Source organism: Dendrobates tinctorius, unplaced genomic scaffold (genome assembly GCF_039654945.1).
Source record: "Dendrobates tinctorius isolate UK_male_01 unplaced genomic scaffold, ASM3965494v1 ptg000145l, whole genome shotgun sequence".
Lineage (NCBI taxonomy): Eukaryota > Metazoa > Chordata > Amphibia > Anura > Dendrobatidae > Dendrobates > Dendrobates tinctorius.
The window spans coordinates 1,981,666-1,995,719 of NW_027361812.1; the positions used below are offsets into that span (position 1 = coordinate 1,981,666).

General features: G+C 47.1%; 1 protein-coding gene across 7 annotated transcripts in view; it reads right to left on the reverse strand.

The window, feature by feature from the left end:
- Positions 1-14,054, reverse strand: part of FNDC3A (fibronectin type III domain containing 3A) — a 344,582-nt gene that overhangs the window by 152,205 nt on the left and 178,323 nt on the right. For all 7 annotated transcript variants that reach the window (XM_073546112.1, XM_073546108.1, XM_073546110.1 and 4 more), the window contains one exon: positions 5,818-5,893. In XM_073546112.1, coding sequence (XP_073402213.1) covers positions 5,818-5,893 — 76 coding nt within the window. The remainder of the gene's footprint in view (positions 1-5,817; positions 5,894-14,054) is intronic.

Here is a 14,054-nt window from a genome sequence, read left to right on the forward strand (position 1 = left end):
GGATGACTTCTTCGCATTGACCAACCACCCTAAGTGGGCAAGAGTATCCAGCGCGATACTGACATTTTCCTCGCATGCCCGTATTGACGGGCCCTTGACCAAGAGGTCGTCCAGATAAGGGACGACGACTATGCCTCGAGAATGCAGTATGGCCATGACAATTGCCATAACCTTTGTGAACACTCTGGGAGCCGTGACTAGCCCGAAGGGTAGCGCTACAGACTGAAAATGTCGACCGTTGATGGCGAAGCATAGGAACCTCTGATGAGGAAAAATGGGAATATGCAGATATGCATCTTGGATGTCTATTGAGGCCAAGTATTCTCCCTGCTACATGGCCGATATGACTGAACGGAGAGACTCCATCCGGAAATGTCTGATCCTGATGAATCTGTTTAGAAGCTTCAGGTCCAAACACAGGCCTGACAGACCCGTCCTTTTTGGGAACTGCAAAAAGGTTGGAATAGAAACCCTGAGCCCTTTCGTGTTCCGGTACTGGAATAATGACTCCGTTGTGCTGGAGTATTTTGATGGCTCCCAATAGAGCCCTTGCCTGGGCATCTACCCTGGGATGCCGGGAAAGAAAAAAAAAAAAAAAAAACCACCGTTTTGGGGGGTCTCTGATAAATTCCATTTTGTAACCTGAGGACACCAATTCTTTTACCCATGCGTCGTGAGCGACGTTGGCCCAGACATGGTGAAAACAGAGTAGGCGGTAGCCCACTTTGCTGGTGTCATCTGGTAAAGACCTTGAGTCATTTGGCCGATGATCTTTGGGATCTGGATCCCCTCGATCTGGCCTGTTGAGCACGCATTCTCCCCAATGGGTTGGCTCTATATGAGACCTGCCGCTCCCTATCCTGGTTGGGGCGGCCTGAGGCGGCGGAATTGGGCCCCGTAGTCCATCCGGGGTTGCGAAAAGACCGAAAACGTGCCTGAACCGGGTGACGAAAAAACGGTTTAACCTTTTGTTGAGGGAGAAACCCCCTCTTTCCTCCTGTGGAGTCTGAGATAAGTTGATCAAACTTTTCCCCAAATAGGCGGCCGTACTGATAAGGCAGGGAAGTCAAGGACTTCTTGGAAGTAGAATCGGCTCGCCATGTCCTCAACCACAGGGCTCTTCTGATAGAGATTGCATTGGCAGCAGCAAGTGCCGAACAATTTGCCGCATCCAAAGATGCATTAATTACATAGTTTCCGGCCATCGCCATCTGACCTGCGACCTCCGAAATCTCTGCAGGTAGATCCTGCTCCTGCGCGACCTTGTTTAATGTTTCTGACCATGATATAGCCTTAGCTACCCAAGTTGCTGCGAACGAGGGAGCGAGTGCAGACCCTGACGCCTCATATACTGAACGAGCTAGGCTCTCAATAAGGCGATCCGTGGGATCTTTAATTGAGGAAACAGTAGGGACAGATAACAGGGTCTTAGTGGCCAGGCGTGAAACCGGAGGATCCACTATTGGGGATTCCATCCATTTTTTACCGAGGTCCGGAGCAAACGGATACCTCGTTTCGAGTGCCTTTTGACCCGAGAAACGCCGGTCTGGACGTTCTCTGTGCCGCTGCACTATGTCCTCAAACTGAGGGGGAGAGGAAAAAATTCTGTGCCGCAGCTTCACTCGTTTAAATGCCACCTTATGCCCCGTAGCTGCTGCGGGATCATCCTAAGTCCACAGGGTCTGATTGACGGCTTCTATGAGGCTGTCCCCTGTTTCACGTGACCCTGGAGTGTCCAGGTCAAGGGGCTCGTCTGAGTCACAATCTGAGGTCTGCTCGCTATCAACCACTGGTGACGGGGAGGGAGAAACAGAGCTTACGGATGCCAAGGCACCGGATGGACTGGGCGACACCGTGTAGATTTGTTTCCTCCGGGTCTGCCTGGAGTGAGAGCGGCCCCTGCAGGCCGGAGGCTCTAGTGAGGTGGAGGTTCCCTCTAAAGGCGGCGAGCCACTGTCCCTGTCCCTATCTGGGGCTTGAAGGGACTCTCTTGCTCTCGTAAGCGACGCCATGGACTGTGACAGTGATCGGGCCCACTCCAAAGAATTTGACACATTGGTCGCGGTTGCAGGGGAGGGCTCCTGGGCGCGTTCGGATTCGCAGGCCTTGCATAAACGCTTGCTCTGCGCCTGCGGAAACGCAGCCCGACAAGAGATGCATGCAGAACGTGTGCGTCTTTGCCTTTTCGCACATGCTGTATCTGTCCGCTGCTGGGGATATGGGGAGGACGTAGCACCTCGTTTTTTCCTGTAGCGTGGCCTCTCGGGCAGCACTTACCCCAGTCCTGCACCCCCCGACCTGGATGCTTCCTTTAAATCGCGCGCCGACATCTGTGGTGTGCGCCAGCCTGTAAAAAACTGCTCTAGGGGCGGTACTTCCGCCTTGCAGCCTAGCCGCGCTCCGAAGCCGGGGCCTCGATTTTTACCGCCGCCCAGTGTGGGGCGGGCCGCCGGAAGTGATGCGCGGCCCCGGGGGGCAGAACTTCCAGCCGCGGCCTAGCTCCGGCCTCAATTTCTCCCCTACCCGACCGGGGGGGCGCGGTACTAAAAAAAAAAAGGCGCTACTGACCGGCCCGGTTTTCCTGACCCAGGCTGCCGCCTGACGGATTGCGCCCTCTCCTGCCTGGCTAGTGGTCGTGCTGTGGGCTCCAGCCCGAAGTCTTCGCAGGAGCCCTCCCAGACCCGCTCCTCACTGATGATCCTTTTCAGCCTGAGCGCAGGTATGTGAGGGGGTCTTTGATAAAAAAATAGGACGGTGCAGGGACCCTAGCTCCATCTAACCCCTTCAGGGGGTGAGGAGAGGGACCGTCCGCCACCTTGCAGCACCGCAGTCTGAGCATTGGTGGAGCAGTGGGGGCCGCACTTACTAGTCTTGTGTCTCTGTACAGCCCATGGTTTCAATACCTAGGGGTAGACAGGGCTAAGTCCGACATTGTGTCCCACGACGCGGGAGAGGATACGTGGAGGGACACTCGCACATGCTCGCCCATTGTTGGTTTGGGGAAATCGGACCCTTTCAATAGGATCCGTTGCCCCTGTCACATCTTCAAGGGAAAAAGCCGAAAAAAAAAAAAGGTCTGGAGAGAAAAACCAGACGTGTGCCTCCATGGACACTAAGCAAAAAACTGATTTCCGCCAGCAATAGGGGCGAGGGTGTATACTGCGGAGGAGGAGCTAAACTTTTTTTTTCACTTAGTGTCAGCCTCCTAGCGGCAGAAGCATACACCCACAGTCTCCGTGTCCCCAATGAGGCGAAGGAGAAAAATGATTCACAGAAAAAAATAAAAAATCTTGCTTATCAACTTCTCTAATACACGTTAGAAGGTCGCCAAACCCACTGACTGAAACAGGACCAGAAGACCATCTAATATGTACGGGCCCACCGACAGCCCCCCAACAGATGAGGTCTGGGGAGTTCACATTTCAGTCTCTGGGGTGAAATTTTATCCCATTAAGAACCCTTAGTTTAGTGCTCATGTGTATGGGAAGTTGGGAAACAAAGCTGCTATTAAAGGGTTAATCCCAGAAAATTAATGTTATCCCCCATCCATAAGATAAGGAATTAATTGCGGATAGTTTGGACAGCCGAGAGCTTGCGCACCTCCTCTCCCATTCAGAGGCCAATTCACAGCCCAAATTTCAGAATTGCCATGGCTGCCAGTGGTTGGACCCTGTGATCAAGAATATACCAACTATCTAAGGTGCATAAGCATTTTCACATGTAAAGCGCCATGGAATAAATGGCGCTATAATAATAAATAATAATGCTACATTCTGTCAAGGTGGCTCTTTTATTTAGCGTTCCTTCCACCGCAGAAAGAAGCGTTTTTAAAATTTGTCAGACATACCTGAAGTTTGACCGGGGTAACTTGTCCCCCCCCCCCCAGGCGTTTTTAAGTAAAAGAGCCACCTTGTGCAGCACTAATGCTGCATTCTGTCAAGATGGCTCTTAGTTGGGGTCCCTTCCACTGCAGAAATAAGTGTTTTTAAAATTGGTCAGACATACCTGAAGTTTGACCGGGGGGCAGGTCTTTCCCCCTTGGACACACACGCCTCACATCCATCAGACATGTCCTCCTTCAGTCTTTGCTCCGCCTCCTCAGCGATCATTTCAAATTCTGGCGCATGCGCTGTACTATATTTTCTTGGACATGCGCAGTTAGCGCTGCCCGTGCTCTGACATCACATCATATCCTTCCTATCGCGCCTGGGTGGACGCGCGGACAGAGATCCCGCCCCGCAGTCTCTTCTGATTTATTCACACTGCAGGGCGGGAGCTCGGACCGCACGTCCACACAGGCGCGATAGGAAGGAAATGATGTGATGTCAGCACGGGCAGCGCTAACTGCACATGCCAAAGAAAATATAGTACAGCGCAGGCGCCAGATTTTGAAATGAACGCTGAGGAGACAGAGCAAAGACTGATTTCCTTTAAAGGGAATCTGTCACCTCATTTTCGGCCTATAAGCTGCGGCCACCGCCATCAGGGGCTTATCTACAGCATTCTGTAATGCTGTAGATAAGCCCCCGATGAAACCTGAAAGATAAGAGAAACACGTTCGATTAAGCTCACCTGGGGGCGCGGTCGGGTGCGGTGGGTGTTGCGGTCCGGTGCCTCCCATCTTCATACGATGTCCTCCTTGCTTCTCCCTCAGCTCCTAAGCAGGCGTACTTCATCTGCCCTGTTGAGGGCAGAGTAACATACTGCAGTGCGCAGGCGCCGAGAAAGGTCAGGGAGGTCCGGCGCCTGCGCATTGCAGTACTCTGCTCTGCCCTCAACAGAGCAGATAAAGTGCGCATGCGAGTGAGAAGCAAGGAGGAAGACGTCATCGTATGAAGATGGAAGGCGCCGGACCGGACCACGACACCCATCGGACCGGATGCCGGGATGAATATAATCTAACTCTTTTTTCTTATCTTTCAGGTTACATTGGGGGCTTATCTATAGCATTACAGAATGCTGTAGATAAGCCCCTGATGGCGGTGCCGGCAGCTGATAGGGCTAAAATGGGGTGACATGGGGTGACAGATTTCCTTTAACAACTTTGCTGTCAGTCTCCTACATTCCTATATTTCTGCTCTGTACACAATGGGGGACATGAATGAAAAACGTTCTAAACAGGATGATCATTCAAGAAACACAACAGCATTTTCCTTCAGAAATAATACAGAATGCATCCCTCACATTTATATTCATGCACTAAAGTGAACAATGCACAAAGCCACCTCACACAACTAGGCCCCGATTCATTAAGAACGGCAATGTTCTCGCTGGTCTTGTATGAGGAAGGTGGGGGTGCTGCAGTCAGACGCTCCCGATTCATTAGGAGGCGCTTACCATTTAAGGAATTAGGAGCTGTACGTCTTGTGCACCTTGCCACAATTCTTACTCCAGTCTGGACTGGAGTAAGACTTCTGGGGTAAGAAATGCCATAGACTGTCATGAATTAGATTAGTTGTGGTTTCATACCCCAGCTGCACACGTGGCCTATCTCTGACCATTTTGCCTGAGCTGGGAGAAACTGGAGTGAAAACAGCAAAAGTTGCAAGAAAAAAAATTCACAAGTCCGAGTTGTGAAAAATATTTCAAAAGCAATTTACACTAGAAGTCTGGCAAAATTGCGTTGATGATTCGGGGCCATAGTCTAGTAGACATCTGGCAGGAAACGGGGTCCATTTCAAGGGGTGAGGGAAAGCAAAACTGAGGGGCTCGTGCCTGGTTTCCATATCCAACAGAGCAGGAAACACAATGCTCTGATAAATGAATGAGAAAATATGAAAACAATTATTTTATCTAATGACGGAGGAAAGCTCTGACCTGTAATGCACTGAAACTGGCCATCTTCTCTTCTTATTGTAAACGCTTCCCCTGGGTTGACCTGGACCAAAATAACCTGCAAGAAAAGACAAAGGATAAATACAATGAACACAAAATATAATAAAGCTGCACGGAACAATTATCGTTCTTTGATCAGTATCCATGGTTCTGTGCATCTATAAAACAAACCTGCAATATAAATATTGCTGTAGCTGAAAGTAAAATCTGTATTAACCTGAGCAATTACAGTAAAGACAAATAAAAGCAAGGATGAAAAGGCAAAATTGCTGCGAGAGAACAACCCGGATCAAGTTTATCGGATGTGCATTCTTTGGGTTTACATGGAAGTCAAATGTCAAATCACTGTCTCCATCTCCAGTCCTTTGGTCACCGCTGTGTCCTCCTCATCCTTTTTCCTTTCTAGTAGTCACAACACTGTTCCCACTCTCTCCCGAAGTCAATGCAGTGGCCCACATGTCCTCTGCCAGTAATTAAAGAGAAGCAGTCAGCAGATTGAGCCCTATAAACTAAAGGCATGACCATAATGGCGCTGTGATGCTGATTAATAGGATACCGGATGTGAATGGATCCGATCTGTGGTTAATACTCACCTTATGAAGTTTTCAGAAAATGGCATCTTCTGTGCTCCAGGGTCGGACTAGGGGGCAGGGTCTCCTTCTCCACGCCCCACACAACAGCCTCCTCTTATTCAGCGACCTGCCGCCTTTTTAAGATTCCACACCGCCACATGATAATGGCAACAGCGCGGAATTTTGAAAAGAAGGCAAGAATCAGTGACCTGCAGAAGACGCTGGTGAGAGGCGAAGAACAAGATGATCCTACCCCCACATCCCACCCCAAAGCACACAAGGCATCATTTTATGAGAATTTCATAAGGCGAGTATTCATCAGCCACTGAGCGATCCCTTCACATCAGGTATCATATCAATCGGCATCACAGCGCCATTATGGTCATGACTTTAGTTTACAGGGCTCACAACACTCAGATTCAGTTTGCCACCGGTACACCAAAACTGGTCTTAGATTACAGAACTATGTATATTATACATGGTCCATCTACACACCTACTACAATGCCAGCATGTTAGTAATAATACTATCAATAACACCATGACCCTGCATCCCCGGACGCGCGCACATACAAGAATAGCAAGGATGGATGTTACGTCTGTCTGTTCACTAGCAAACATTTCATCGAAGACTTGGTTCTACAAGAAGAACATGGGGCTATGGTGGTGATTTTGGAAAGATACAACTTAGACGAAGTGCTCAAATAAAATGTTAAAGAATAACAGCATTTTTGCCATCATTTTGTTACTACTTCAGTGCAGTGAATATAAAGAAAATTCTCATTGACCAACAGGATTGACCAAATGTATGGTATTGATGTACAGCCCTACAGGTCTCCAGAGTAGCATTCAAAGTCTATCGCTGGATTCTGGAGTCATGGGACCCTATATTTCATCTTCTTGCCTACGGCAGACAGGCTTCCTGACTTGGACATACGAGTGATTTTGGTTTCAAGTTAAAGCCTTGAATGCCAACATATTAGAAAATAACGTCATCAGATGCTGGCTGGCTCGATCCTCAGAACCCAGTTTTTCACACTAAATCATGAAGCAAGGAATAATGAGCAGGAGAAAACACTCCATCCATGAGGTCCACAGGTTGTATTAGGGCTTGGACGAAGATGAAAATCTATAAGCCTCCAATGGTGGTGGCCACAGAGGAGTCACGGATATTTCAGGCAATCACTGTATGGCCATACTGCTCTTCTGGATCAGCATCAGACCTCGGAGGAACCCATGGTGACCAGTGCAAAAAAAATGTCCTTTTATTGAATAGGCCTTTTTACGATTTCTATTGTGAGAATTTAATCTGAGCAATTTATGGATTTGATTTGCTCTCAATGCTGCTGTAAAATGATGTTAACTTACCCCCCTATCTAAACTGCCCTACTAGGCAAAGATTATATGTGGCCCTCTGCCTCATTAGGCCTTATGCACAGCAAAATACAGGGTGTCCTTCCAGGCCTCCTGCACTGCACGATGTTCCACTGGATGCCGATACCTTCATTATACAGCGGACCATATGTTGTTGTTTATTTATGCGCAAAGGGCTTTTCCACTGGTATTATAGAGATCACCTAGTGTTAGGACACGGCATCTATACCAGATCAACAGGGATCCAACACCTTACACTCCCAACAACAAAATGTTACCAGATCAGATCCAGTGGCGGCTGCATGGAAGCAGTGTACGGAGCATAATAGCCAAGCTCCAGGCACAGTTTGGTGCTTGCCAGGTACTGCAGATACTATACAGATGAATAAGCGCTGGTCTTCAGCACCTGACGGCGGCCACTAGACACAGTGACGAAAGTGGGGAACTACACTAAATACACTGCTTACAACTGATTTTGGTTACTGCTGGGTGTTGGACCGTTATAGATCTGATATAGATGACCTATCCCAAGGATGGTTTTAAAAAAAAAAAAAAAATAAAATAATAATAATAATCAATATAGTGGTGTATTAGACCTCTTTAATTAGACAATAAATGGCCTCTGTATGAAAATGGACTCATGCAGAGGTAAAAGAGGCCCCAGGCAGCTCTATGGGTTCCTCGATAGTGACTCTGTAAGGCCTCATGCAGACAAACGTATTTTCGGTCCCAGTGCGATCTGAAAAAATATCAGATCGCACTCGGACCAATGTTATTCTTTGGGGCCATGCACATGTCCTAGGAAAACAAAAATCACTGCATGTACAAACAGGGCTGTGGAGTCGGTAAGCCAAACCTCCGACTCCTCAATTTTCCTGACTCCACAGCCTTGGTCACTACTGAGCATGTACATAAAGTGCAGCACAGATTCATCTCCACAGCACTGGTCACTACGGAGCATGTACATAAAGTGCAGCACAGATTCATCTCCACTACTACTCCACAGCCTTGGTCACTACCGAGCATGTATAGAAAGTGCAGCACAGATTCATCTCCACTACTACTCCACAGCACTGGTAACTACTGAGCATGTGCATAATGTGCAGCACAGATTCATCTCCACAGCACTGGTCACTACTGAGCATGTACATAAAGGGCAGCACAGATTCATCTCCACTACTACTCCACAGCATTGGTCACTACTGAGCATGTGCATAAAGTGCAGCACAGATTCATCTCCACTACTGCTCACTACTGAGCATGTACATAAAGTGCAGCACAGATTCATCTCCACTACTACTCCACAGCACTGGACACTACTGAGCATGTGCATAAAGTGCAGCACAGATTCATCTCCACTACTGCTCCACAGCACTGGTCACTACTGAGCATGTACATAAAGTGCAGAACAGTTTCATCTCCACTACTGCTCCACAGCACTGGTCACTACTGAGCATGTGCATAAAGTGCAGCACAGATTCATCTCCACTACTGCTCCACAGTCAGTACTGGTCACTACTGAGCCTGTATATAAAGTGCAGCACAGATTCATCTCCACTACTACTCCACAGCACTGGTCACTACTGAGCATGTACAAAGGGCAGCACAGATTCATCTCCACTACTACTCCACAGCATTGGTCACTACTGAGCATGTGCATAAAGTGCAGCACAGATTCATCTCCACTACTGCTCACTACTGAGCATGTACATAAAGTGCAGCACAGATTCATCTCCACTACTACTCCACAGCACTGGACACTACTGAGCATGTGCATAAAGTGCAGCACCGATTCATCCCCACTACTGCTCCACAGCACTGGTCACTACTGAGCATGTATATAAAGTGCAGCACAGATTCATCTCCACTACTGCTACACAGCTCTGGTCACTACTGAGCATGTGCATAAAGTGCAGCACAGATTCATCTCATCTACTACTCCACAACACTGGTCACTACTGAGCATATACATAAAGTGCAGCACAGATTCATCTCCACTACTACTCCACAGCACTGGTCACTACTGAGCATGTGCATAAAGTGCAGCACAGATTCATCTCCACTACTACTCCACAGCACTGGTCACTACTGAGCATGTGCATAAAGTGCAGCACAGATTCATCTCCACTACTACTCCACAGCACTGGTCACTACTGAGCATGTGCATAAAGTGCAGCACAGATTCATCTCCACTACTGCTCCACAGTCAGTACTGGTCACTACTGAGCATGTACATAAAGTGCAGCACAGATTCATCTCATCTACTACTCCACAACACTGGTCACTACTGAGCAGGTGCATAAAATGCAGCACAGATTCATCTCCACCAATACTCCACAGCTGTGGTCACTACTGAGCATGTGCATAAAGTGCAGCACAGATTCATCTCCACTACTACTCCACAGCTCTGGTCACTACTGAGCATGCACATAAAGTGCAGCACAGATTCATCTCCACTACTACTACACAGCTCTGGTCACTACTGAGCATGTGCATAAAGTGCAGCACAGATTCATCTCCTCTACTACTCCACAACACTGGTCACTACTGAGCATATACATAAAGTGCAGCACAGATTCATCTCCACTAACAGCCGAGATCTTTACATCAGGAACAGAACAGACATTGATAGGACATTTCATAACTTTCCCAAATCCTTACGAAAACATTTACAGCACATCCAGCATTGTACTACTGTACCCAATGTATTATATATTTTAGGAGTCGGTCCATTTTATACTGACCACGAAAACGACAGACTGACTCCACAGCCCTGCGACCCAGTTTGATCTGATATTGGGATTGCACACAACTATGAAAGCCAACAAGTGCATAGAAACCAGGGGACTGCAGTCGGATGACATACGAGTTCAGTCTGGTATCCGCGGAATGACAGAATGGAGAAAATGTTGATCAGGGTGTGATTGCATAATCGTCCAGATGACAGAATACATAGTCATCTGCACTTCCCCTAACAGAGCTATGTTCCAGGCATGTGCAGGAGGCCTCAACCCAATTACCCAAAATTATAGGGGAATCAACACAAATGGCCCTGAACTTGCACAGGTGTGTTGATAAAAGAACAGTAAGGAAACGACCTGCATGAACAAAGAGTTTGCTGGAATCATTCATTCCGCAAAGCTTCAGAAGCCTACTTTGACCGCGGCAGAAAACACATGGCTTCCAACAACAGTACGGTTTGCTTGGGGCTGTCATCCTCAATAACAGCTGTTAAGCCACAGGTTGCTTAGTGCCATTATTAAAGAACATCAAAACTTATTAGCAGCACAATACATGAAAGGAATCTGAAATGTATAATTATACAGTAAAGGTAGAGCGCTGTGAGTTGTGACATGAGGATTGGAAATATGTATGATTAGCGCAGTGCAATTATTCCTATATCAAGATTCATTTGCTTGCACACAACAGGAGGCATGAATTACGAGAGATCGCACAGAAAGTCTCTGCAATGGAAACCTAGAGAGAAATAATAGGATCCATAGAAACTTAACATACTATTATTCTAAGGGGCATTTACACTGCACCATTATAGTGAACGAGCTTTCATAGGAATGTGCGATAATCATTATGGCCGTGCAGCTTTGTAGGTGAAACAGCTGGTTCCCTGCGACATCAAGTGACTGCTTCCTAGTGGTTTAAGTCAGCAGTATAACTGCTTAGTGTGAACGCAGCCTAAATGTTTTGATCGTTCCTCAGGTGAGACGATCAATTGGTTTTCCCCCATAAATCATCGCTCTCTAAACAGGACACGTGCAGCCAAGATAATGGCAGCCTATACACACCGGAAGGGCCTATCAGAGGTCGTTCCCTTAAGCATCTGAAGCCAAGCCAGCCTGTGCAAATAGGTTACCACACTGCCAGTGAGCTGCCGTGTAACGCCGCTTACTGTAAATGGACCCTGACATTCGTTCACTTCTAACTAAAGGAAGTGGAGATGGTCAAAATCACAGACAGCTAACCGGTACATGAATACACGGTCATATTGGCTTCCTCCACATACTGGACTCATGCTAATTAGACAGGTCCCAGTCTCTTACAAATTATTTGCTTGCATTTTCACCTTTGGAAAAATTTGCACAGTATGACCCACTAAATTTTATCCTCTCCCAATTTTCTCGGTTTTTGCTTTACACAGATGGCATATTTCCCCTGAAACATTATAGGTAGGGTGACCAGTTGGCTATTCCAGTAGTCAACAAGTTAGTGGCTGTCATGACCATGTCTCATGACCATGTCTCATGGACCTCTGCGCCTCTCCTTGGATTATTTCTGCTTTGTTAGCACCTTCACATCTTGATTAGAATCCTTTGTCTGGACTGATCCGCACATGAATTATACATACTACATCTTTGTCAGGTGGGTACGCTCGGTGACCAGACTGTAAAAGTGCTAAAGAAGCGTTAAAAAGAATGAACGTATGGAAAGCGATATAACAACGACTTGTCCTTCATCCACTTCAGATTTCCAGAGAGGCGAAAAAGTTAAAAGTAAAGAAGAGAGCTGACCATTCTACAGGCGGATTCTTTCCTCAATTTAATATTTTATTATATATATATATATATATATATATATATATATATATATATATACACACACACACACACACACACACACACATACATATGCACACACATACACACACTAATAATGAAAAAAAAAAAAAAAAAAAGTTTCATTTGAACGGTCATTGCTCCATGTGTTCTGTCTCCCTATCACGTCTATGCTCCTTGTCTGCTTATTCACAGATTGTATGTGACATGTCATGGCCATTTGCCTGTGATCCTACTGCTGCATATACAGCAATGCTATGTGACCAGAGCACAGACCAGCTTACATGCTGCTTGGCTTAAGGGCATGTGCACACGTAAGCGTTTTTTCGCGTTTTTACAAAAAAAATCTTAAAAACGCTTAAAAGCAGCATCCCATTCATTTTAATGAATTCTGCACTTTTTGTGCATGATGCTTTTTTTTTCCCGCGGTAAAAAAAACGCAGCATGCTCATTAATTTCGCGGAAACATGGATTTTTGTGAGTACTCACCGTAAAATCCTTTTGTCCGAGACGCTCATTGGGGGACACAGGTACTGTGGGTGTATGCTACTGCCGTCTGGAGGCTGACACTAAGTATACAAAAAAAAGTTAGCTCCTCCTCCGCCACATACACCCTTGCCCCGATTGTGGGCGGAAACCAGTTTAGTTCAACAGCAGTAGGAGAACACAAAACAAATTAGCCTCAACGCAGAATACATATGTCTGAAAAAGGACCACCCTACCTTTTTTAAAAAAAAGGAATTATACTAATTAAACAAACAAGAGCCAACTGGCTATCAGCGTGGGTGCTGTGTCCCCCAATGACAACAAAATCAACCTCAATACAGGTACAACATGTCCAAAGGAAAACACCACCCTTATATCAAATAAGTAGACATATTAATTTAAACAAAACAAGAGCCAACTGGCTAACAGAGTGGGTGCTGTGTCCCGCAATGAGCGTTTCGGAGAAAAGGATTTTACGGTGAGTACTCACAAAAATCCATGTTTCTCCATCTCATTGGGGGACACAGGTACTGTGGGACGTCCTAAAGCAGTCACTGGATGGGAAGTCAACTCACCGATCCAAGCCGCATGCCCTCCTGTTTAAAAGTGCGCCACTGCCGCTTGGAGAATTTTTCTACCCAGGCTTGCATCTGACGAAGCCTGAGTATGCACATTGTAATGCTTAGAAAAAGTATGCAGGCTGGACCAGGTTGCCGCCTTGCACACCTGCTCTGCCGAAGCCTGGTGCCGAAGTGCCCAAGAGTCGCCCACTGCCCGAGTAGAGTGCGCCCCTATCCCTGTTGGAATCGGTGTGCCTCTAATACGGTAAGCCTCTTGAATAGTTAGATGAATCCATCTGGCTATGGTCGACCTTGAGGCTGCGAGCCCCTTCCGGCGCCCTTCGGGGATCACAAACAGCCAGTCTGTCTGGCAAAAAGGTGCGATCCTCGACACGTACCTCCTGAGTGCTCTCACTAGGTCCAACGTGTGGAGCGCCCTTTCCACCCTATGTACTGGCGCTGGACAAAATGAAGGCAGAACAATGTCCTCATTAATGTGGAAAGAGGACACGACCTTCGGCAGAAAGGGGGGAGCTGGTCTAAGGACTACCTTATCCTTGTAAAAAGTCAGAAATGGTGCCTTACAACAGTGATTTTCAACCTTTTTTGAGCCGCGGCACACTTTTTATACGTAAAAAATCTCGGGGCACACCACCA